Source organism: Apodemus sylvaticus, chromosome 10, assembly GCF_947179515.1.
Source record: "Apodemus sylvaticus chromosome 10, mApoSyl1.1, whole genome shotgun sequence".
NCBI lineage: Eukaryota > Metazoa > Chordata > Mammalia > Rodentia > Muridae > Apodemus > Apodemus sylvaticus.
In genome coordinates this window covers 51,976,155-52,001,890 of record NC_067481.1, presented here as the reverse complement: position 1 = coordinate 52,001,890, position 25,736 = coordinate 51,976,155, and the positions used below count along the sequence as shown (strand labels likewise).

The 25,736-nt window shown below is 51.5% G+C and overlaps 1 protein-coding gene across 1 annotated transcript; it reads right to left on the bottom strand.

The window, feature by feature from the left end:
• Positions 1–4,188: 4,188 nt before the first annotated feature.
• Positions 4,189–25,736, bottom strand: Smtnl2 (smoothelin like 2). The gene is made up of 8 exons (XM_052195030.1): positions 25,279–25,736; positions 17,690–17,777; positions 16,765–17,004; positions 16,199–16,274; positions 15,126–15,305; positions 13,956–14,073; positions 13,523–13,674; positions 4,189–5,317 (listed from the first exon to the last, which is right to left on the bottom strand). The coding sequence occupies exons 1-8, from the start codon at positions 25,666–25,668 to the stop codon at positions 5,191–5,193; spliced, it is 1,371 nt and encodes a 456-aa protein (XP_052050990.1). The 5' UTR covers positions 25,669–25,736; the 3' UTR covers positions 4,189–5,190.

Here is a 25,736-nt window from a genome sequence, read left to right as displayed (position 1 = left end):
AAACTGGGGAAGACCCTTGAGGACATCGGTACAGGGGGAAAGTTTCTGAACAGATCACCAATAGCATATGCTCTAAGATCAAGAATTGACAAATGGGACCTCATAAAATTACAAAGTTTCTGTAAGGCAAAGGACACCATCAAAAGGACAAATCAGCAACCAACAAATTGGGAAAAGATCTTCACCAACCCTACATCAGATAGAGGGCTAATATATCCAATATATATAAAGAACTCAAGAAGTTAAGACTTCAGAAAACTAAAAAACCCTATTAAAAAATGGAGTACAGAGTTAAACAAAGAATTTTCACCTGAAGAACTTCGTATGGCGGAGAAGCATCTTAAAAAATGCTCAACTTCATTAGTCATTAAGGAAATGCAAATCAAAACAACCCTGAGATTTCACTTCACACCAGTCAGAATGGCTAAGATTAAAAATTCAGGAGACAGCAGATGTTGGCGAGGAGGTAGAGAAAGAGGAACACTCCTCCACTGCTGGTGGGGTTGCAAATTGGTACAACCACTCTGGAAATCAGTCTGGCGGTTCCTCCGAAAACTAGGCACCTCACTTCCAGAAGATCCTGCTATACCACTCCTGGGCATATACCCAGAAGATTCCCCAGCATGTAATAAGGATACATGTTCCACTATGTTCATAGCAGCCCTATTTATAATTGCCAGAAGCTGGAAAGAACCCAGGTATCCCTCAACAGAAGAGTGGATGCAAAAAATGTGGTATATATACACAAAGGAGTACTATTTAGCCATTAGAAACAATGAATTCATGAAATTCTTAGGCAAATGGATGGAGCTAGAGAACATCATACTAAGTGAGGTAACCCAGACTCAAAAGATGAATCATGATATGCACTCACTAATAAGTGGATATTAACCTAGAAAACTGGAATACCCAAAGCATAATCCACACATCAAATGAGGTACAAGAAGAACGGAGGAGTGGCCCCTTGTTCTGGAAAGACTCAGTGAAGCAGTATAGGGCAAAACCAGAACAGGGAAGTGAGAAGGGTTGGGTGGGAAAACAAGGGGAGGGAAGGGGGCTGATGGGACTTTTGCGGAGTGGGGGTCTAGAAAAGGGGAAATCATTTGAAATGTAAATAAAAAATATATCAAATTAAAAAAAAAAAAGTAAAAATGCACCGGGCGGTGGTGGTGCACGCCTGTAATCCCAGCACTTGGGAGGCAGAGGCAGGCAGATTTCTGAGTTCGAGGCCAGCCTGGTTTAGGGAGTGAGTTCCTGGACAGCCAGGGTTACACAGAGAAACCCTGTCTCGAAAAAACCAAATCCAAAAAAAAAAAGTAAAAACGCTCAGTTTCTTAAATATGAGGATAGACTGCTGGCATAAGGGGGGTCTGTGTGTGTGTGTGTGTGTGTGTGTGTGTGACTAGAGATTAAAGCCAAGGCCTTGTACACGTAAGGCAAACACTGGACTACTGAGCTGTATCCCCATCCCTGAGAATTCAGATTATCTTGGCCAACATCCAGAGGTAGATTCCTCCAAATAGCTCAGATTTAAACCAAAAACAAACAAACAAACAAACAAAAAGATAAACCAAGAGAGAAATGTAAGAACACTTGGGGTTTGTGAGAACTGTAGATTTTACCTCTACCTATACAACAATGCAGAGCTGGGTCGCCTTAGGGGAGGGAAGAGAGATAAGTGACCTGCTCCCGGAACAGAACCAAAAGGCCACTCCTCCCACCAGCCCTGGGGAGCACAGAAGGGAACACTCTTGATTTCCTTCTTCCCTGGTGCTTTTCCCCGACCTGGAGCTTTCCAGAAAGAAGGCAGTATTTTTAAAACTATGATTTATTTATTTTCTGTGCATTAGTGTTTTGTCTGCATGTCTGTGTAAGGGGGGTCAGACCTTGGAGTTACAGACAACGGGGAACTACCACACGGGTGCTGAGAACTGAACGCAGGCCCTCTACAAGAGCAGTAGTGCTCCCAACCGCTGAGCCATCTCTCTTCAGCTCAGCCTTAGGATTTTTAACATGCTCTTTCAAAGAAGGCAGAAGGGCCATTTGGTGTCCAAATAGCAAGAGATAAGAAATCAAAGACTCGGGCAAGTCCGAACCAAACATTAAAAAAGAGAAAGATCAGAAAGGACCACATCAGAGACATCCGTTACCAGGCAGAAGCCGATCTCAAAGATATGAGTGGAGAACTAGGAGTGCACAGGTGGGAATCAAATGGCTATGACGTCACCGGGATGAAGCCCCCACTGTCACCGACTGGAGAAAGCCATCTGCAGAAGCAGCACCCTGAACAGGCAGGACAACTCAGCATTTTCACCCTTCTCTCAAGTTGCTTGCAGTCACATCAACAGATCATAATGGCAGAAATAAAGTGTTCTCTCACTCCGGCCTCCTCCAGTTACGGCGTCTGACCACCGCCAATGGGAAAGCTGAGAACCTTTCATCATGGAACACATTTGTGAAACGCATTGGCTTTAACAAACTGTTCCCCCACACACCTGGCCTGCACGGTCTCCTCTGACCAGCGCACGCTATATCATATTCAGAAAGTGCTTATAGGCTCCCGCTCGCATGGAAAAACACCAGCAGCTGACAGAAAAATGAAACCCCATCTTGGCTCTGGAGAAATGGTCCCGTCAGGGAAACACATGAGACTATTTGATGAGATTTAATAAGCTTTAACGAAATCCAGGTGAGGGGCTCTATCTGGAAAAACCCAGAAGATTCTTATGAACAGCTCCAGGAAATCACTCAGGAAAGGAGAAAGGAAGGAAAACCTTGCACCACCACAGTCAAAAAGCAACCAGGATTCAAACTCCCGCAAACGGAGAACTCTCACATACTCTGGTCAGAAGACGTCTGGCTCCAGTATCCTGTTTTCCCTCATTTGTGCTTCTGAGTTTTACATAGTCACAGAAAACCATTTATCTACATGTTAGAATGGAAGTAGAAGAGAGACTCTATGTGATGGGGAGGAAGGGAAGAAAAGGAAATAGAATATATGTGTATACATATATATGTATGCATTCAACATACAATATAGAAACATATTCTATAGAAAAATAATCTCAAAATGTCTCCAGGTTGAAAGGCTCTTTCCATTCCCCTCCATTCCCTGACAATTGGTCTTAGATGTAATCAACTTTAAACTGCCTCATCCCTTCTTTGAGACATGTTCTTACGATGTAGCCCAAGCTGGATTGAAGCTAGAATCTTTCTCCATCTCCCAACTGCTAGATTACAAATGTGTAATTCACCACACCTAGGTCAAAATATTACTTTTAATTCTACATCACACACACACACACACACACACACACACAAAACTGTAAAGAAGAACATCATGGAGTCAACCCTAAACACATGTAGTCTTCTGAAGGCGGGACACAAGGGACACTGTTTCTGCAGTTTAAGAAAAGCAAGTCCTCGTCCCAGTAAGACCTGCTGTACTTTAAGGCACTGCCTGCCCCGCACGAGAGCATGGTCTGCCATGTGTGACCACTCACTGACATATAGGCATGCTGTTTATAGAGCCCTAGTGTGCCCTTGTTGGCTTTAAGTTTGAAACCCTAAGCCCCAGAATGTGTCTCTGCTAAGAATAGGGCTCTCCAATCCTACAAATGCCGAGAGAGCCAGGAAGGGAATGGTTCCCACTGTGGGAAAACCCGAAAAGATGGACCAAGGCCACAGCCTGAGCAAACGGAGCCACTGAAAATGTTCAAACCACCTGCAAGCTCTGTCACAGAGCCCAGGGTCCCCGAGGACATTCTGTCCTAAGCACCCAACACCTCGGACTCGTGGGTGACCCCACTCAGGGGGGGTTGCATGAAATGAAGACCCCACATTAGGTCCTTCAAGGGAGGTTTTAAAAGTCTCTGGCTAACATCCAACTCAATTATAAAATGAATCTTCAGTCTTGGGGAAGAATAAGCTAAGAGCTGCAGCTTTATGGAATCTAATGGTTTTTCTGTTCAAATTCTACTGCCAAACATCTGTGAAATAAAACCAACACTCCTTGATGGGCTTCCATGAAAGGGACCACCCCAGGGGCAGAGGCAGAAGGCGGGGCTCAGTGGTGAGAGCTTGCTTGCATATTAGAGGACATATTCTACACCCCAACGCGCGCGCGCACATACACACACACACACACACACACACCAATGATCACTCAAAGCCATCAACTTTGGGCCACTTTTTATCATAATATATTTGCCAATATCTAAGGGATAGATCGGCAGGGGGTGAATTTCCTGTTCACAATCCTTCAACGACATAAGAGGGTTGAGGGACAAGCACATTGGGAGACAGCAAATGTCGTTTTCAGCCTCCCAGGCGAGTGGTTTTAAATACATAAACAAGGTATGATTTCAGTAGATCTCTGTTTAAATCTATTCGGTCTCTTACTGCCCAACCCTCCTCCCGTCCCCCAAACAAATGACAAACCCAAGCGAAGAGTGACAGATCTTTCGTGCACAAACAGGTCAGTGGTACAGACGCAATCCTTTTTTATAAATACCTGGAGCAAATGGGAACTCTCTCATCCCCAAGGACCGATCCTTCCTCCCTGGTACTACCCAGGTATCCTTAACTGAACACTTGTGCGGTCTCCTGTGAGTACCAGAAGCCCCTAGGGGTCTAGGTAGAAACCTTGCCACCTCCCCACAGAGAGGAGATGATAGGAAGATAGGACCTGGGGCAGACTAAACTGTTTCATCCCAAGAACTAGCATCTGTTTCCTGGCAATGGCCCTGAGGGAGAGGAGCAAGGGACCAAGGAGAGTGTGAGGAAGTTAAAAAAAACAAAAACAAAAACAAAAAACCTCTGGGTACTTTGATAGAAAAAAAAATGAAAGAAAGAAAACTTGATAATCAGTGGAACCCTGTCAAGCCAATATATCAATTTCACCAGAGGGGAAGCCATGAGCACTCCCCATAGGAAGATCATTACTTAGCACCAATTTCTTTGACTCTTGAGTTTTTCCTTCTCCTTCCAGCCTGTGGAGGGGCTGTGGGGCTCAGCTTAGCCTCATCAATACTTTTAATCAGTAACAGAGTGTGAGGGGTACATGGCCACACACCGGAGAACAAATAGCAGCTCACACCACAGAGGCAGCTCCCCTCCTGTGGGTCATGCTGCTGTGGGGGAACTTGAGGGACCTCAGAGTCTCTTCCCGGCCACTCCAGGCCGCCGGCTTTACTCGAAGCGACGCAGGTGGTTGTAGAGCGACTGCACGTAGGTGAAGACACACATGGGGTCCGGCTTGCGGCCCATCACCATCATATCCTCCACTTCAATGAGGCGCTCACAGTTGGCCAGATTCCTGAAACACAGAAACCCCATCAACGCAAGGTCCTCGTGAACAGCCACAACTGAGCTACTATTATCACTGTCCCCAAACAGAATTTGCCTTGAGCCTGAGGTACTCAAGTGTACAACAGAAAGGAATTCAAGGTCTCCAAGAGAACCCTGGGAGTTGCTGAGTCTGTTGGGGGCATTTCCCAGACCCCCAGGGACACAAACCACCTATGCAGTTCATATAGAAGTAAGGAAATGACATATGTCAATATCATGTGACAAACTGGCAAGAACTGTGGAAGCAATGGAAAACTGAGGCAAAATGATAAATCCACCCATCTGCTTCCTCAAACAGTATGCTTGCTTTATTTTATTTAGTTGTTCATTCTCTGTGTGAAGCCTTGTCTGTCCTGGTACTCACTCTGTAGACCAGCCTGGCCTCAAACTCACAGAGATCTGCCTGCCTCTGCTTCCCAGTTCTGGGATTAAAGGCATCACCACAGCCCAGCTATTTTGGGGTTTTTGAGATGGGAGCTTGCTATGTAGCCCAGCATGATTCTCCTGACTCGGCCTCATAAATGCCGGGGTTATGATCATGTACTTTCATGCCCAGCTCTACAATAGTTTTTAAACTTAAAAAACAAAAACACAATCCAGGGGATGGAGAGATGGTTCAGCAGTTCTGAGCATTTACTGCTCTCCAGAGGACCCGAGCTTAGCTCCCAGGGCCCACATCAAATGATCCACAGTCATATGGAACTCCAGGGTATCTCACTAGTTCTGGGGCCCTGGAACTCACGGGCACATGTGTAAGACATGTAGACAGACCCATCTACATGTAATAAAACAAAGAAACAAATAAGCAAGAACCATGATCCAGCCAGGCACTGTGGCCCATGACTTTAATCCTAGCATTTGGGAGGCAGACCCAAGTGGATCTCTAAGTTTGAGGCAGGCCTAGTCTACCTAGTAAGTTCTAGGCCATCCAGAGTTACACAATGAAATCCTGTCTTTAAAAAATAAAAAAATAAAACCATGACTCACAGGGCTAGAGATGTAGTTCATTCAGTGCTTGCTTTGCAAACACAAAGACCTGGTAAAATCCCCCAAAATTAAAAACAAAAAAAGCCAGGCATGGTATCCCAGCACTGTGGGGGAGGGGAGCAGTCTGAGACCAGCAAATCCCTGGGGCTCGCTGACCAGTTGGCCTAGCCTGCTTGCAGAGCTCCAGGCACCTGAGTTGTCCTTTGACCTACACACATGCGCAGACACACATGACCCACAGTAAAGAGGGTGAGTTTAAGCATGACTCAGCAAACACATACATGCTACTGACTCTCTGCTTTCAGGGACTCAACAAACCTTATATCCAGAATACTAAAGACCTGCTGCCCTCTTCAGTCCTCTGGAAAAAAGTGTATCAGACCTAAAAGCATAAACCTGGGGAGATGGCTCAGTGGGTAACCGTGTTTGCTATGAGGATCTGAGTTCAAATCCCCAGCACCTACATGAAAAGCTGAGCATGGCCAGGAGTGAGAGTGCTGGGAGTGCTTTAATCCCAGCACTGGGGAGGCAGAGGCAGGAAGATTTCTGTGAGTGTGAAGCCAGCCTGGTCTATAAAACAAGTTCTAGGATAGCCAGGGCTACACAGAGAAACTCTGTCTCAAAAATCAAAACAAACAAAAGCCACAACAAAAAAGCTGAGCCTGGATACACTCGCCTTTAACCCCAGCACCACAGGAGCACAGGCAGGCAGATCCCAGGAGCACGATGGCTCACCAGCCCTGCTGAAATGGTGAGAGCCTGTCTCAAGTCACTGAGTCAGAAAGCAATAAAAGAAGTCACCCATTATCTTCCTCTGGCATCTGCATGCACATACATGGGTATCCACACCCATACACTCATGTGCATGCATGTGTGCAATACACACACACACACACACACACACACACTGCAGGGCAGATAATGGGAAAAAAGAACAGAAGAACCTGGATATGAAATATGAACTGCTAGCTCAGATGCTAACACTGACAGTCCTGTCACCAGTCAGTACCCATTTCCTGGGCAGTCAGTCAGAGTCCACCTCTGCTCACCCCTGACTCCCAGCAGACCTGTTGAAAGGCTCTGCCTCCATACTGTCTTTCTACATCTTGCTTTATTCCCCAGAGCCCAGCCAGATGGGAGACCCCAACAGGCAAGCCAGTGATCCCCTATCCCATCCCAGAGTTTACAGCCAGCTCAGCACAATTCATGCAACACATTCACAGAGCAGCTCCCTGGGCTGCCTGCTCCCCAGACAAAGACTGTAACATTAGCACCAGCTGGGCTCTGCTCTGGAGAGCTGGCCAGAAACCAAATGTCAAGGCGAAATGGAGACATCTGTCCCAGATCCCATTCCCGCCTCCCGTCTCCCCCTGGGGCTGCAGAGGGTGACCTGTAAGGGAACCCAGAGGTTACATGATGGTGACAAGTGGGTTTGGCACCCCTTTCCCCCCAAAAAAAAGACCAAGGCAGTGCTTGGTGTCAGAGATGTCAGCATACAAAGGTTCCCTGTAGCCAAGACTTGAAAATTCTTAAGTCCTTCGGAGGCTGGGGACCTGAGTTCACCTTGAGAAGCCGTCACTTGTCATGTGGTACCCCACCCTGACCCTTAGCTCCCACATCCTCTTTCTCTCCGGCCTGCTATTCAAAAGCCCCCAGGTGCAGGCAAACCAGCTGCATGAGCCTATGGGGTCATCGCTGACAGTGGTAGCTTCCATGGTCCCTTTGATGGCCTCTCACCTGGGAACAGCACTAGACGAATTTAAGCATCATGAGACCAGTGCTAGAAGCCTGGGACCTCAGCTTTGGAAGAGAACTCAGACGCCACCTTATCCCCACGAAGGCTCTCTCCCTCCACTTGTTCTCCCTCCCCCAGGTCCAGGACTATTCTGACCCTATACAGGAGCCTCTGGCCACCAGGAAACTGTTTCTCAGGTCGCAGATGTTCCTTGGCTTCCTGGTACAGTTCACCTCTCGCTCCCAAGATTGTTCTTGGCTAACTTCCCTCGACAAGAAAGCTCTTCTCCTGTTGGACTAAATCTTTGCATCTGTGTCTCTCCCTAAATTGAAATCTGCTTTTTTTAACTATCCTCTCTAAGGATAGGGAGGATACGCTCCCCTGAGTTCATCCTGACTTCTCTCTAGGCCACTCCATGGTTAATCAGAATTGCTGGCTTGTCCCAGATGTCCCTGACCTGTGCAGAAGACATCAAGCGAACCCCTCCCCCCTCCTAGAGACTTCAGAAATGCTCCAGAACACTCCCCCAGGCCCTGCCCAGAAAATAAGTCTTCCAGATAAGGGTAGCCACAAACACGGTCGTAAAGACCTCACCCTGATGTCACCCTCCACTGCCCTGGCAGCAAGTCACGGACAAGGTGCTGGTGTTCCCTGCAGGTGGACAGAGAATTGGTCCCCAGCCTACCCCAGTGTTGTTCCTAAGTTGTGAGTGCAGTTTCTAAAACAGAGAATCACTGCACAGCATGCAGCCAACCTCTCTGAGCACTCTCTTTCCTGGACCGCCTCAGCCCTTCACTCCTCCCTTCTCTAAGGAGCTCCAAATTCTCCAGTCTACAGGACCAACAGTATCCCTGCCTTTGATGCCACTGTCTGGCCCATAGCTGACTCTTAGGGATACTTTCCTTTCACCCCAGCTTGTCCCTGAAGATGGATTATGCTCCTTCAGAGACACGGTGATGCCAGCTACAACGACAAGATTCCTCGAACTGCCAAACAGGAAAGCGCAGAGATGCTGGGCGGTGGTGGTGCGCGCCTTTGATCCCAGCACTTGGGAGGCAGAGGCGGGCGAATTTCTGAGTTTGAGGCCAGCCTGGTCTACAGAGTGAGTTCCAGGACAGCCAGGGCTGTACAGAGAAATCCCATCTCGAAAAACAAAAGGCAAATAAATAAATAAATAAATAAATAAATAAGAAAGCACAGGGACACTTGCATAAGTGTTTCTCTGCCAGCCAGCCATTTCCCAGGAGACAGAATATAAGACAGTGACAGCTACTATTGACTTTTATTAAGATATATAAGTCTCAAGGCCCCAATTGGCCTTTACATTTAATAAATATGCTTTTGTTACAATGATCTAAGTTTGTTTTAAATAATCGAAACTACATGGAAAAGTCCACAAAGCTCAGGCAATTTCAAGTGTCACCCACAGTCTGAAGCAGGGGTGACACTGGCTTACCACTACACACCTTTTCCTCTTTATTGTATCTTCAGCTACCCCAGGCCATGGAGGAGGGGCTGGGGGTAAGTTTTAAGACTGTCCTAAAAGCAGACCAGGGGTGGGACTGCTGCCTCCCGTCTGGTTTTAGACAGAGACACATGGGCACTAGAAATAGCGCTCAAGCCCCTTCTGCTGAGTGTAACTGGAGAGCAGGCGCATTCCACGCAGGGCAAGTAGAAAGCCTCGGGCTGCAGTTCCCTGTGCTGTGGGCTGGGGTGGGAAGGAAAGGTGCAGAAGGGTCAGGCACCCACCCTACATCGCCCCTTCCATAAAAGGAGCTGGTCTGCCCTTGTTCCAGGCCCTAAACACCTGTCAGGCGAGGGACGCTTTCACTGTCAGCAGGACATCATTCACACAGATTAGGAGACAAGGAACCTCTGAGCCCAGAAATTACAGAGTAGGGGCAGCATACACATTTACTCCCAAGGTTCCTGCTGCATTTTATGCCCTGAAGATATTTGCTCATAGAAAGTTCTGGAAGCATTCCTTTCCTGGATAGTTTGAGAGCACAATCAGTGTGTACTTTTCTTTCCAAAGGTCATGCCTTGGTTGGACACCAGGCTTGGGCTGTCTGTTCCCAAACCTGTCTTTTTGAGACACCTTCTGATTGGTGGCTCCCAGTGACCTTCAAGGGCACCATGTACTAACCTAAGATGCTGACATTGTCTCCAATATCCTCAGGCAAGTGTAGGACGCAGCTTTTCTAGCCAGTTACTGTCCAAGAAACCAGAGATCTAAGTGCACTGCCTTCCCAGAAGGCCCTGGGAAGCAAGCCCATCTCCACAGCCCTCTCTTCCTTGTACCTGAGAGATAATCCCACAGAGGACTCATAAGGGGAGGTGCCTTCCCAGGCTCTGAGTAAGCTTCCCACACAGACCTGCCTCTGAAGGCCCTCCCTACCCTTCACAGTCAGCGGAAAAGCCAGAAGTCATCTCAGAGGCCCCATCATATCCTGCTCCCCTCCCCAGCTGGGAGCAGACTCAGGCCACAGGGAGGTGGGGCTGGCCAAGCTCCTATCCTGCCGTTTGCTTGAGGAGAGAAGGGAGCCAAAGCCAGGCCCAGCCACCACATTCCCCCCAGGTTGAGAATAGAAGAAACATCTGTGTGGAGTCTGGAAGCCCCTGCTGGGAAGGCACCGTCCTGGAGTAACTCTGTCCCTCATTGCCTAGGGAATCCATGTTCCTCAGAGCATGAGGCACAGGGCCACCACTACATTGCCTAAAACTGTCTCTCTCCCTGCTACAACCCAGTTGGATCGTTAGCTATGGAGACCAAGGTGGCCAGGGCATAAACTGGAACTGCGTAGCCCTCTAGGCTTCATGACCAAGAATTCTGTAAGCCAAACCTAGCCTCTTTGACTCGGGTGAGTATGGGGGTACCTAAGTGGGAACCCTGATCCCACACATCCTTGCCTAATTTTTGACAGCCGTCATTCCTGAGTTTCAAACAGCTGGGCCTCTTCTTACGAACCACCCCTCCCGACATCATGCCGCGACACTTGGCCCGAGTCCACCATCGTCTGGATCTGGTTGCATAACACACTCATCCAAGCTGTTTCTGCTATTAGGATGACAGCTAATCCCAAGCAGCCAAGAAAGGGAAGGCTTTGAAAGTACACAAGACGTTCCTCTGACCCCAAAGGGACCTAGAATCCAAATCAACACAGCGGCCTTGGACCACTATCCCCAAGTCTCAGGTTGAGGAGCTGCAAGCCAGAGCTTCCATTCTGCCCTTAGGAAGGACTTCTGCCTTAGAGAAGGACAGCGGCTATGGCTCCAGCCAGGCTTCCAACACTGAGGAGAGGTTATGAGACCCTTTGTCACCATCCCCTCAGTCCAGGCTTAGGTCCCAGTGTGGAGGACATAGAATGAAGGTAGCAAGGAAAACCTGGGGTTGCACCTCCCCCAGCCCAGTTGCTGAGGTCTAATGACGATGCAGGACCTGAGGGCACAACCAGGACAAACACAGTCCTCAGAGGCCACAGAGGAGGCAGAAAGGCACAATGGATAGAAACTCTGGAGCCTGCCTTCCTTCTCTCTACTCGTCAGGAAGCACCGGGAAGCCCTGTCCATGTCCTGCTCTCTTCTTCAGGAGCTGTGATATGCCACCCTGCGGTGATGCCCTGACCTCTGACTGGGGTGAACCAACAAGAGGCCATAGGGCATGAACAAGAGAGGCAATGAAGTCAGAGCATGTATGTGGGCAGGCCCCTCCCTGCTAGGTCACAGTGAGCTGGCTGCATCCTCGAGTCCAGGCCTTAGCTCCTCGCAGGCAGACCCAGCTCCAACTCCAGCAGGCGCAAGGCTGATAGCACTCTCCATCAGTGCATCCCCCAGGAGTAATACAAAGAGGGCCGGGCCAGGGTTTGAATATGACTTGATTGTACCCAAACTGACCCACACTGTGCTGAGGCGCAGTTCTTAACAGAACGGCACTGAGAGGCAGTGCAGCTGTCCCGCCGGGGGTGCCTGCTCCTCACGTTCCTGCCCAAACCCTCCAAAAGAGGCTTCATAAGAAACACACCCCATGACTGTTCTCTGTCCTTAACTTGACTGGATTTAGAATCAGCATGGAAGCACACCTCTGGGTGTGTCTGTGAGAATGTTTCCAGAGAGGTTTAATTGAGAAGAGAAGACCCATCCTGAATGGATTGTACTAAATGCAAAGGAGAACGTGTTGGAGTATCAGCATCTACCCGCCTTCTCTCTCCATCCATCTGCCTACCTCTGCTTCCTGCCTGTGGTACAACATAACCAGCCACCTGATACTCTGTTGCCCTGCTTTCCTCAGTGAGACACACCACACACACACACACACACACACAGAATCCCTTTAAAACCGTCCTTCCTTGGTTGCTTTTATCAGATATTTTGTCATAGCAATAAAAAAAAAAGGAATTAATACACACCCTGCCCACCTGGAATACACACCCTGCCCATCTGGAATACACACACCTGTGACCCGCAGGGTCCTGACAACTTTCATGATCTGAGGGTTGCTCTTAGCCAAAAAACCAGATCCCAAACGGGTTTCCCAAGCATAGCCTGATCCCAGAACTGCGCTCCCCTCCCCCAGATCCTCTCCCTATGAGTGGGACATACAAGACAAGTGTCATGGTTTGAATATGGCTTGCCCCCACCCAGACACATGTTGAGGCCTGATCCCTGCTATGATAGTGTTGAAAGGTAGTGGGGCTTTTAAGAGTCACTTAGATCATCAGGAATCCACCCTTATGAAGGGATTAATGTGCTTCTCACAAGAGTGGGTGAGTTATCCCAAGAAGAGGTTGTTATAAAGCACCAAGGTCCCTCTGCCCCATCCCCACCCCCCCACCCCCCACCCCCGACTCGCTGACACAGGTGACACAGGTGACACTTGCTCCACAACTTTCTATCACAAACACTTCATACATGCAATCCTCATGAGAAGCCAAGCAGACCCCAACACCTGGGTCCTGAATGTCCAGCCTCCAGAACTGGGAGCCAGGCTAACCCTCCTTCTGAACCAGCTAACCTCTAATGCACTGTTACAATAATAGAAAACAAGCCTACAGTCAGAGGTAACTCCACAGCCCATGCTATGACAGTATTTAGGGAAACATAATCTACATTTAAGATACACCAGGCAATCAGAGCTTCCTGCAGAGGACCCCGACACAGCCTGAGAGGATGTCCACAGTGCCCCTGCCCCACTGTCCCTTTGGGATCTGTCCGTGGCTACTTTTCCAGACTGTACAGCAAAGGCTGAGCACCCAGCGAGGAGGCAGGAAGAGCAGAAACAGCTCCATTACTGAGCTATCTGGGTGTGACTCCAGGCACATCCTTCATCAGCCTCAGTCTTCCCATTCAGATAAGACAAAGGCAGACTGGATGGCCTCAAGCTGTCTGTGTGTCCTGATCTTAACCAGGGCAGCAGTTGTATTCAGGGTCTTGGCTGGGACCCGCCATACTTACTCAGCCATGGTGAAGGCCAGTTCAAAGTTCTTCTGCCTTTGTGTGGGACTCAGGGCATTGTAGTCAAAGGCATCTGGGAAGAAGGAGTGCACCAGGGCACAGAAGGCCATTCCATCACTCCAGCTGGAGGAGAAATTCTGCAGGTCCACATGCTGAGAGTGGAGAAAGCCGAGGTCAGCAGGAACCCCACTCCTGACACCTAATTCAACTCTCTGCGCAGACTCTCCAGTCCCAACCCACCGAAGAGTGAACCATGCTGCAGCACTGCACCAGTCTGCACAGGTGGAATTTCTAAGCATGTGCTGTGGGTAGCCTGGGTACTGCTCAGAAGACATAAGCTCCCTGGCTCCCATCTCTCCCCAGCCTGGCGGGATCTTTCCCTGCCAGCAAGTCAAGGGCAAGCAACATACCCAGCTTGTCTCAGCCCACTGACCTGATAGCCCACGGTCTTGCTGCGGCACCACTCGAGCAGGATCTGCTTGATGCTGCTGGCACTGGCCACACCGAAACTCTGTGACCTCTTTAGTTTGGCCCTGGTCTCACCTTTGCCCCTGTGGAGAGAGGGCAAGCCTGCTGTGGGAGCCAGTGAAGAGAATGTTCCTAGACCTCCTGGCCAGTACTCAACCCTCATGCTACAGCTGTGGTCACAGCACAGTGGCACCCATCAGCCATCCAGCCTCCTATCCACACCCAGCTTTCTAGCACCCCTGTGAGTATCTCTACAGGAAGGAGAGATCACTGGGTAATCCTGAGACAGAGGACCTGGGTGGCATGGGCTCCTAACCTACTTCTTGAACCCCCATTCCGTTCTTTTCATCCCGCCTTCCTTCTTGGCTTCGGTAGTCCCGGAGGGCTAGTTACTGGGGCAGTGGGAGCTTCCTGGATCTGATTCTTTCACTAGGGCTGAATACCATCCCAGACGCATGAGCAGTACCCTGCACTCAGCAGGCATCAATACCATGCACTGACGAGAGCCTTGGATAAATCTGCAAAAGAGGCTGCCATCTACGGGCCTCTTCTCTAACAGGGAGTGACTTGGGTTGGAGGGGGTCCCTGGGTCCCACTGTGTCATTTCTTCCATCCTCAAGCAAGACCAGGCCCGCTGCTGGGCCTCGCCTCTCAGACTCCCAGATCATGCCCAGAAAATGAAGAAGCAGTTATTCAGATGCAAGAATGGCCTGGGAACACTGAGGGAGCAGAAGACCGGGGAGGGTGGGGGTGGGTGGGGGGTGAGGGGGGGTACCTGCAAATGGAGGGGAGCATCTCAGTAGCCTGGCCCCACAGCCCTCTTCTCCCTACAAAGGAACTCCTCAATCTCAATCAGCTCTGTAAAACAGCCCTGACTCTGCCCTCTGCCTGAGAGATCTGATCTTGGGGACATCCCACTGGGAAACAGTCAGGGCCCGGCCTCTATGCTATGCCCGAATGGCCGTGGCCATGTTGAGCCTGCTGGGGAGCTCACTGGGCCAGCTCAGGGGGAGCAGCTGCTCAGGGTGGAGTAGCCAGCTCAGGGTGGAGTAGCCAGCTCAGGGTAGAGCAGCCTGCTCAGGGTGGAGCAGCCTGCTCAGGGTGGAGTAGCCAGCTCAGGGTGGAGTAGCCGTACTTGCTTGCTGTATCCTGCTCCCACTTCTCAAACAGCGCCTTCCGAGCCTGGGCCCCTGAAGTGCGAGGCAGTGTCTGCGACCTCACCAATTCCCTGCGTCGTTCTCCCTGGCGAGGGGCCTGAGTCACAGCTGGAGGCTGCGAGGATGGGGGTGACTGCGGTGGGGTCACCAGCGGAGGGCTGAGGAGAAAATCATGATGTCAGGAACACAGAACCAACGGGCCCTCGCTAGGCGCTCCCCTGGGTCTGAGGTAGACACGTATCCTGAGCGTGTATGCATGAGACAGTGAGGCAGACAGCTTATACCTAATGGGGACCCCTAGACCTTGGAGGAGCAGTGGGGAAGCAAGTCCCACCTGCTCAGGTCCCAACTGGTTTTGCAGGTTTTCTGCACTAAACTACAGTTGGTAGCATACCTGGCCAGTGTGCCCAACTAGGGAGGGAGAGTGGCCCCTCTCTCAAGGAACAACTGCCACCCCTTGCTAAGTGCTAATGCCTGGAAAGGGCAAGGGGTATACGCAGAGCCAGACCAGGCCCCCTCCTCTGCCACTTCTAGATAGGACCCTCTTTGTTCTCCCCCTGGAACAATCTGCCAGGAAGTCACAATTCCCCTTTTATTATTTAAAAAAAAAAATCCATCTTGCTACCCCTCCCCCATCCTCACATCTACTTAGTCAGCCAAAGTTAGCTTTTAACCCTGAGCCTCTCTAGGCACCTGCTCTGCTGTGGCAGCAAGTACCTGACTCGGAGGTCCCCCAGCCAGAGTGGAAAACATAAGTCAAATGTCATCCTGCCCACCTTCCTCCCAGAGAAGCTGAGACTCCCCGCCACCCCACGCCACCCCATCCCTGCCCAACACACACTAGCAACCTTTTAATAGGCTTGCTTTGAAGGTCAAAGGAGCCAAGCGGCAACCACGCCTCCACATACCAACCTTGGCCACCTCCCTCGCGACTGCCTCCCTCGGCCTGCCAGCCACGGCTCCTTCTACAGTGTCTCCCTAGACAGTCAGCCCAGAGAGCCGCCTGCAGCTCGGGTCCCAGGCAGAGCAGCCTCAGGAGCCACAGACTCACCTGTCCTTGCGTTTGCCAGCCATCGCTGCTCCATAGCCAGAGCCAGACAAAGAGCGTGTGAAAGAGGAACTTTTCTCTGTAAGACCAAGGAGAGACAGAAACAACAGATGTGACCGTACTCAGCATCACTCTATAGGCACTATCTCAGGACGGGGGCATGCAGCCATGAAGTCTTTCCAACTGTTCCCTCCCTGCTCTTGAGGGCACAAAGCCCAGGGTCTCCAACACTGTGTGACCAAGTATTGTCCCAATCCCTCCTTGGGAAGCCAGGTCAGCGCCAGCCCCGTCATACACTAGGATAAGACACGGGCCCAACAAAGACCTGCTAGCGCTGAGGGGACTATATCAAATATACAAGGTAACCATGGTCTCAACCTGCCATTAACTCCCACTGAATGGCATCTCTGGAAAGGACTGTGGTAAGGACAGGTCCCCTAGGACAGGGAATACAGTGGGCTGGGGTCTGACCTGGGTGCCCTGCTTCTCCTGACAACCCCCTCCCAAACCCTTTCCTCTCTCACCCACCCAGAGGTGGGATCAGCCCCCATACCACCACCTTGTCATACCAATGGGACTAGGAGTCCAAGGGCTGATGGCCTCACTAGGGCTTGGGGTGAAGCTCCCCACAATGGCAGCAGATGTGGGTGACAGAGCTGAAGCTGAGGTCTCTCCAGAGAATTTCTCTGAGACTCGGGTGACAGCTGTAACAGGCTGGTGGGGCAGTCGCAAGGAGAGGCTCACAGGGCGTGGCCTAGGGGACTCCTGAGCTGATGAGGTTTGGACCTCAGAGGATCCGTTGGCTGGACCTGTAACACATGACCAACCAGGGTGTGTCGGCTATGGCAGCCACGAGCCCCTCACATTCCCCCGCATGCAGTCTAAGAGGACTCCTGTGAACCTGAGCTTTGCTCCCAGCTCCTTCAGGAAGCCTTCTGACCACTCCAGCCTCCCTTAGCTCCATTGCCACGTATATCTTACTGCACCACTCAGACCCGACTCTCCTCAACTTGCGCTGTCACCAGCTCAGGCCACTGTCTTCCCACTTCTATGAACGGACAATTTCTCAGCCTCTGGTTGCTTTCTTCCAGAGACAGGGCAGATCATTTTGTTGGACTCCCATTTCTTTGTGTATTTTATTTGTTTTGTTTTGTTTTGTTTTGTTTTCTCAAGGCAGGCAGGGTCTCATCATGTACCTCTGGCTGTCCTGGAACTCACTATGTAGACCAGGCTGGCCTCCGAACTCACAGAGATCCACCTGCCTCTGCCTCCTGAGTGCTGAGACTAAAAGTGTGTGCTACTGTACCAGGCTCTCGGTGTTTTAAGAGGTCTACTACATACTAATGAGGATGTTTTCCCTGCAGTGTCTCTTCCTGGTGGAGTTTGGCCTCAAGCACCTGCCCCCCAAAGCCAAGAGATGGCTGGCACAGGTGCCTGGATGAGGCCCTGAACCTCAGATCTACCCAGCACCCCCCTTCTGCCATAGGCTCCCACCTGCATCCAGCTGATGTCCATTCTCCATGATGCATGAGTTTGAAGTTCGTGTCACCTCGAGGTCACCGGTTTCATCGTGTTCCACGCTCTGTGGAGGCACCAATACTATTGAACCCTATGGGTGGGAGCCAGATGCCCATCCCAAAGCCCCATCAGCTGCCCACCCTAACAGCACTTCCCCAAATCCCTGCTGGTTCTGGTGGCAGAAACTTCACTCATTTGGAAGAAAGGATCACACAGAAGGTACAATGGTGAGCAATGGTCCAGAAAAAACACATGTACCTGCCTAACTCCAGGGACTCCCTAACCTGGCAGGCTTGTCCCAGAGCCCAAGAAGGCTGAGGATAAAGAGCAAGTTTGAGAGTTCTGAAGAACACACACACACACACACACACCAGATGATGATGTATGGGAGGGCTCGGCCTCTGTCCCCCACAGCTAGGGCTGTCCACATGGAAGAAGCAGATAGGGTGAGGTGCAAGGTCTTTGGGGATAAAAGTAGACATGAAGACAAGTTACCCTGAGGCTTTTCTGCTAGCTATAGCAATACAAGAGTTCCCCATACATATAGTGTGTACAGATCTGTCTGGCTCTGCACACCCGCCAAGACTACAGTAAATCTGGGGCACAGGAGCAAATACCAAGAGGAGGGTATCAGGGGAAATCCTGGGATCTTGGCTGAGCTGCCAACCCACCCAGCAGCCTGGAACATAGCCCATCTCCTCTGGATCTCAGATCAAGAGCAGAGGCAAGCTATGTAAATGGAACTGGGTCATCAAACAAACATTGGACCCATTTTACAGATGCTATCCTCAAGGCTCAAAGAAGGTACCCACTGCCTATGCACGTGATTGGGGGAAGGGGAGGGCAGACAGAACATGTAGCCAGAGGAGAATGAACCCTCCCCCTTCCCAGCAAAGGTGTGACAGGCTTAGAATGTCTATAATGCTAAGGTTGGGACAATCAGCCTAGCAAAGGGAGACAGGGATGTCCCTAACCTGGAGTTCTGCTAAAATTCATCCTGGGTAGCTTGAGTGGTTGGTTAGCTGTGCTTGTCCCAGACCATTCCAGGATGCTCCTCTGATCTACAAGCTTCCCAGATGACAGTTTGTCCCTGACTCCAGGTGAATGAGGTCCTCCTATAGCAAGGTCTGGAGGCGCCTGTCCACCCATCCAAGGTGGGAATTGGGCAAGCAGGTACACAGATGGTACTGAGTCAGTTTGTGATACCTCGGGCAGTCTGCCCTCAGGGGCAAAGAGTTCTCCAAGCATTGCACCCAAATCAGGTCCTCGGGGTGCCAGGTACCCAATGGCAGAAGCTATTCCCAGGAGAACAACTAGTGACAACAAGAGCAGAGAGGCATGAAGGCCCCAGTATTGTGATCCCACACGATACTGCAGCTCAAGCTGCCTGCCTGTCTGGACTTAAACAAGGAACCTGCAGCATGATCTAGAACATACTTCAGAAGCCAGCAAAGGTGGCATTAAAGGAGACAGATAACAAGTCAAGCCCACAGTCCCTGAAGGAGGACTAGGGAGGAATTAAGGGGGGAAAAGATGGGAGAAAGCCAAAGGCAAGAGTTCTGTACTCTGAAGAAAAAGGAAAATGGCTGGCAAGAGTGAACAGAGATGGAGGGAGGGAGGAAGGGAGGGAAGGAGAGAGGGAGGGAGGGAGGGAGGGAGGGAGGGAGGGAGGGAGGGAGGGAGGGAGGGAGGGAGGGAGGGAAGATGCCAAACCTCTTCTAAACCCAGGCCTGAGAAACAAGAAAGTCTGCTGAGGAATAGTGGGGAGGGGTGGGCCAAGTTTTCAATTTTGGGAAGATGGTGTAAAAGGCACCCAAGACATCAGGTGGCATATCTGAGACCTAGTGTAAAACAAGGAAAGAAACAATGATGGCCGCCACCACCTCCAGGGAACCTTGCAGATAAGCACCTGCACCTCAGGGAGCTGGGAAGGCTATCAGCCAGGAGAGCAGAGCAGCCAGGGAGGTGGGAAGAAACCCAGCAGGAGGCTGAGAGAGAGCCAGGGGAGGAAGCACATCCAAAGGGAGCCTGAGGTCAAGGAAAAGAAAAGTCAAGATGAGAAAATGTGTCCTTTGTGTTTAGCCAAGGAGAGGTCACTGGTGATGGTGGCAGAAACTGGATCAGAGGCATGGAGGGCAGGGCAGGGGACAAGCTGGGGAGGGAATCTATGAGCCTCTCATGCAGAGGCTCCTCCAACTGGCAAGTCCTGATCATGTGAGGAGCCAGGGAAGGGGACCCCGTTCTCCCAGGGTGAAGAGGCAGGACCACACCAACAGACTAAGAGACTCTGGGGGAGTGGGGCAACCATCTGTACCCTAGGATCCTGGGGAAGCAACAGAGGACAGAACCCCTGGGGGGTTGGACAGGAGACCCCCTCAATTTCTGTTTAGAGGGGAGATGGAAGAGGCAAGCCCAGCCTTAGGATCACAAGATATTTGATGCCTCTTGCACTCCAGAACTCGCAAGGAGGGACACCTCTAGCAGCCTTAAGGCTAAGTCAGCAGCAGAAAGAAACCAGCCTTTCCAGCTAGAAGCCCATCCTCCACGGTCACAGAAGTCAAGCAGCAGCTCTGGGGTCTCTGTATCCCCCCTCCCACCCCTGGCCCACCCCACTCTTGTCCAACAGGTTCCACAGGTCTAGACAAGGGCCTCAAAGGGCAAACTGATGGTGAAATCATTTCCCCAGGAATGTAAGTATCTACAATGACACCGCCACCCATAGACACCTGTCGCTGCACATTACAAGTCTCTACTCCCCACCCCAACAGTACCCCAAGGAGCCAGACCAGAGTAGCTCCTACATCTCAGGATTGGCCAGATTCCTGCTAAGGGGTCTCTACAAAGAGGAGGGTCAGTATAGAGCTGAGCCAGGACCCCCAGGTTCCCCTGCCTCTGACTCCTCCAGCCCCAAACTGCAACCACTTCTGGCCTGGAAAAGGGGCTCGGCTATATTTCAGGCCAAGAGGCTATTCTAAAACAACCTCTAACCCACCACTAAACGGAGCCTGGTGTAGAAGAAGGGGGTTCTCAGATGTAAACAATGGCTGAGGACAGTGATCAGGTTAGCATTTGAGGCCAGGGGTCTCTTCCTGCCATTCAGGGCCCCGCCCACAACGTGCCTTGTCCCTGCAGAGGATAACTCACAGCAAGTGTTTGTTATATCCAGGGGATAAGCCCCACTGGACGCATCTCAGCCAGATGGCAGGAAGGAAAAGGCATAAAACCTGAGATGAACACCCAGTGGGACCCTCACAGATGGCAAAGCCCCAAAGGAAAGGGCTGAGCCCAACTGGGCTGGAGAAAGATCTTGTCCTAAGCCCTTGGCCACCCTGAGGCTGCTGATCTGTTCCCCAGGTAGCCACTGCCTTGCTCATTGTGGTTGGGGAAGCCCACTCCAGTATAGCCCCAGGGCTGGGACCAGGTCCTGTGGAGCTGGCCTCCTCCTCCCACAGTCTCCTGTCTCAGCTCTGTTTTAGAGAAGGGGGGGTGCCTTGTGAGGGAGCCGGGGTCTGGGAATTCGGAAGGGGAGGCAGGGGATGAGATAAAAGTGGCTTTGGGGACTGAGAGATGAGACCCTCTTATTGGAAAACGTTTTTCTTTCTTCTGAGGGAAAGAATAACATTGCAAGACTGATCCACAGGGCCTCAAGAGCTCAAACGTGGGCTCTGCACAACCCACGCAGGGCAGAACCCAGCCTTAGGGGTTAAAATTGCTGCCCCAGCCCATCTCCACTCACACCACAGCTTTTGAGTACTCAATCCAAACTTCTCCCCAAAGCATTAAGCCCCCTTATCACACTGGCTCTGGGAAAGGCAAGCAGATAAGGCGAGTCTGCTTTCTCTCACCATGGGGCCTCTGACACTCTGGGCTCTTGGCAGTTATTACTGAGGGACTGTATTGCTTTGACCATGGGGAGCCAGCCGGTCCAGCTTAGCTGAGGATGACATCTCCAGGGAGCAATGCGCTGCCAGCCTCCCGGGCCCAGGTCTGACCTCAGGCTGCAATCAGCAGCCACCCCAGGACCCCAGCCTCCTGGTCCCCTTCTCTGGGACAAACAACAGCAGTGGTTCTTGGAAGGTTTTGTTAACCACATCAGCTGGGCACTAATTGCTTAGCCTGCTCACTGCACTGGGCCCAAAGGGGCTGGGGCAATCTCCCTTGGTTTATTATTTTACTTTTAATTATATGCATGGGGTGAGGTGCAGGTGCCTGCAGAGGACAGAGGGGTTGGATCCCCCCTGAGCTAGAGTTACAGGCAATTGTGAGTTGGAAATGGAAATCAGGTCCTTTGCATGAGCAGCATACACTCTCAACCACTGAGCAATCTCTCCACCTCTATCCCACCCCCACCATCGCCCCAGTCTCTTCCCACCTTGGTTTAAAAACAGGGAAACTGAGGCCCAGCTCTGAGCAGATGTCTCAAAGTATCTCCTGCCAGCTCTAAGCTAAGTACTTGTCTCTCAAGCCTCCTGCAGAGTCTTCCCTAGTTATTTCACCAGACTGATCTATCTGTCCTCTTCCTCCTCCAAGGCTTCCGGGACCCTCTCACCACCTCCTAGGCACATGCTTTTAAAGTCTGTGCGTTCAAAAGTGAGTGAACTAGTCAACCCCTTCCGAACATTTATATGCTGCGTACAACCCACCTCTAGTCCCCATATAGGGGGTGGTGGTAAAATACCTATCTCCCCAAGATCTGGCTACAAACAGAGGGACAGCCACCCCTGGCTTGTAGTCACAGGATGGGACGCTCACACTCAGGCCCCTGCCACAGACACAGAATATGAGAAACCAGACAGCCATCCTGCAAGCACCCATCCGGGACTCTGTCCATCATCATCCTTGTTAGTAGGAAAACAGTACTCACCACCACAAAGTAGCTCAGAGCCTGTGTGGGTGCTCTGGTGAGGAGTACATCTGGGGGTCAGGCAAGGGTAATTAACTAGCCCTGGGCCCTCTGGTCCAACTGGAGAAGAGCCAGTCTCCACCCATAAGTTCAGCTACAGTTGCTGCTACTCATTGCCCCAGGACGTTTCTCAGGTCCTCGGACTACTGTGCAGCTCCTGAGCCTTTGTCCTCAGTCCCAAGAGGCTGGAGCATCCTTGCTGACCCCAGACTCTTCCACAAGTCTCCCCTAAGTCTTGTGGAAGTCTCTACCCCTGTTTCATGTCCAAAGAGCACCCTGTGTGCTTCTGACTCCCACTCTGGAGCTCCTGTCCCAGGCAGCTCACCTGACTCATCCCTCTGCTCGGACCATCACAGCTAAGTTGCCTATGGGGCTTAATTCCTTAGAATTGAGACATTCCCTCTTAGAGGGAAGGGGAGGGCTCATAAAACTCGCTGAACACAGGGGGCTTGGAACTCGGAAAGTTACGAGACTCGCCAGGTCCTTCCCTAAGGTTAGATGAACAGTACACAGTGCATGGAGAGGGAAGACTGGGAGAGCTGCCTGCAAATGGTGCAGCTTTTAGGAAGCGCCACCCTTGCTAGTGTGGGCTTTTGATGTTACGGAGGCCTTTGAGTTACCCATGCTCCTGTAAATAACCCCAATAAACTAATTGGCTCGCAGAGCCAGTCTTGGGCACGGTGTTTGGAGTGAAGAGATGTTTGTTCGCATCTCCCAGGGAAGAGTCACAAACTCATCTCCAGTCACCCTCTAATCCACCATCCATCCCTGAGGAAGGGTAGGTACTAGGGTCAAGGAGGTCCCTGCTCCATCCCACAGAGCCCCCCAACTGCTCTACCTGGTGAATAATGACAAATTCCCACTTAAAAAAAGCCACGGCTGGAGAAGCACACGCACATACACACACCCACATCACACACTCACATGCATGTACATACACATACACATGCACGCACACACACATGCACACACGTGTGTGCATGTATATGCATACACACACCCACACATACACACGCACAAACACACAGTCATGCACGCACAAATAAACACACATACATGCACACACGTGCATGCATGTACATACATACACACACATGCACGCACACATACACAAACAAACACACACACAGTCATGCATGCACAAATGAACACACATGCACGAACAAATCCCCACGAGACCCAGATTGTTTTCCTTAAAACTTGAACAGCTGCCTCCACAAGTCACAAATAGATATTAAAACTTCAGCAGCAAATGATGGCACAGTGTATTAGGCACATGTGACACGCCCAGTAACAGTTTTAGACTACGGACCTGCAGACTCATAGGACAGATTCAAGTGTTTCCATATTTCTAGACACTTGGTGTGGAACACGGGAACACCAGGATTCTGCCCCCTTCCCAAAGCCCAGTTCCTCTGCCTGACTAGGAGGGCCTTCACAACTCCTGCCTCCCTTGTACACCCGAAGGCTGCCCTCCTGCTTGTGAGCACGCTCGGCCACTCTGAGGCAGCATGCATAGTGCTCCCATTTGCAACAGACACAGCAAGAGCAGAGCCTCCACCACCACACCATCCTCAAATACCCAGTGCAAAAGGACCAGAGTCTGGAGCAGGGCATCTTGGCTCACTCTACTGCCACTGCTCAGTCCGGAGCCACCACCACCCAGGCTAAGAGCTCCAGGGGTAAGGACTTATCTGATGTTCTCCTGTGAGGCCCACAGTAGATCTAAGGGCCTTGGGAATGCACCAAGGCAGGGGGCAGGTGCAGTGTACTCAGACCCTGTCCCTTGAAACTGCACTTCCCACCCCTCCCCTCCGACCCCTCCCACCCCTCCCCCTCCTCCCAAGCAAATTCCGGGTCAGGATGGAAAAATCCCACCTAAGGGCCACTGCACACACCATGGAAACATTCTAACCAGGCTCTGCCACTCCAGGAGGTCTTGACCAGTGTAGTAAAACTGGTCCACACCAGCCTCTGCCCAGTCACTGACCCCAAAAATCTAGACACCGCTAAAGGCCAGTTTCCCCTCTCTGTTTCCAGTAAAGGATCTGCCCTCTGCAACGTGAGTTCCCAAACAGTTGCTGAGCAGCCCCGGACCAGAGTGCACGCGTGCGCGCGCGCGCGCGCGCGCACACACGCGAACACACACACACACACACACACACACACACACACACACACGGGCAATTCAATTGGGGTTAATCTACAACCGGAACGGTCAGGCCTCAGTGAAGCAGCAACACAGGACGTGTGAACAAAATCAGTGTAGGGGGCAGGTAGAGGACGCTGACCATTCCAACTTGCAGATGAGGCCCCAGGCAACAGTGAACTATCAAAAACTGACCATTGGTCCAAACTCTTAAAAGTCATGGGACAGACGGGAGAGGGCAGATCTCAAGGCAAAAACACCACCGGGATCCAAAGAAAGGAGAGGTGCAAGACAGGTGCAGTGGGCCTACTAAAACAATGTTTCTCCTATCCTTTCCAAAGTGTAATCCCGGTTACCAAGTCCCAGCGGCAGGTGGAGGTATAGCTCTCTGACTAGTGGACGCTCGCCAGCGCACGCACTCGGAGCTGATGGGCGGCACCAACTTCCCAACCCTACACCCCCCGGCACGCTCCTAGTCGCTCACACCCCTCGCGCCGCACCCCCGGGGCTCACCGGGCTTCGACCGGACAGCGAGAAAGTGGCATGACTGGAGAAGCGTGCGGTGCCCAGTCGCGGGGCGCGGTCTGTAACTGTGGCCGCAGGAGGGGGACTGGGCGTGCCGGGTGCAGGGGACACACCAGTCGCCAAGCCCAGCGCCTCCACCTGGCGCGTCAAGCGTTCGAGCTGCGCCTGCAGCCGCTGGTTGTCCCGCTGCAACTCGGCCACAGTGCGAGCCAAGGGGCCGGCCAGGCGCAGCGCCTCTGCCACGCGCCGCTCCACGCCGCGCTGCAGCCCTTGCATGTCCTCGTGCAGTGCACGCACCGCACCCTCCAGCGCCGCCTCGTAGCGGCCCAGCGCCTCGCGCACCGTGTGCGCCTCCTCGGCGTCGGGGGTCGGCTCCATGGCGGAGCGCAGCGCACGGATCGGACAGCGAGCAGAAAGCGGGAGAGAAGAGAGATCTGCAGCTCCGT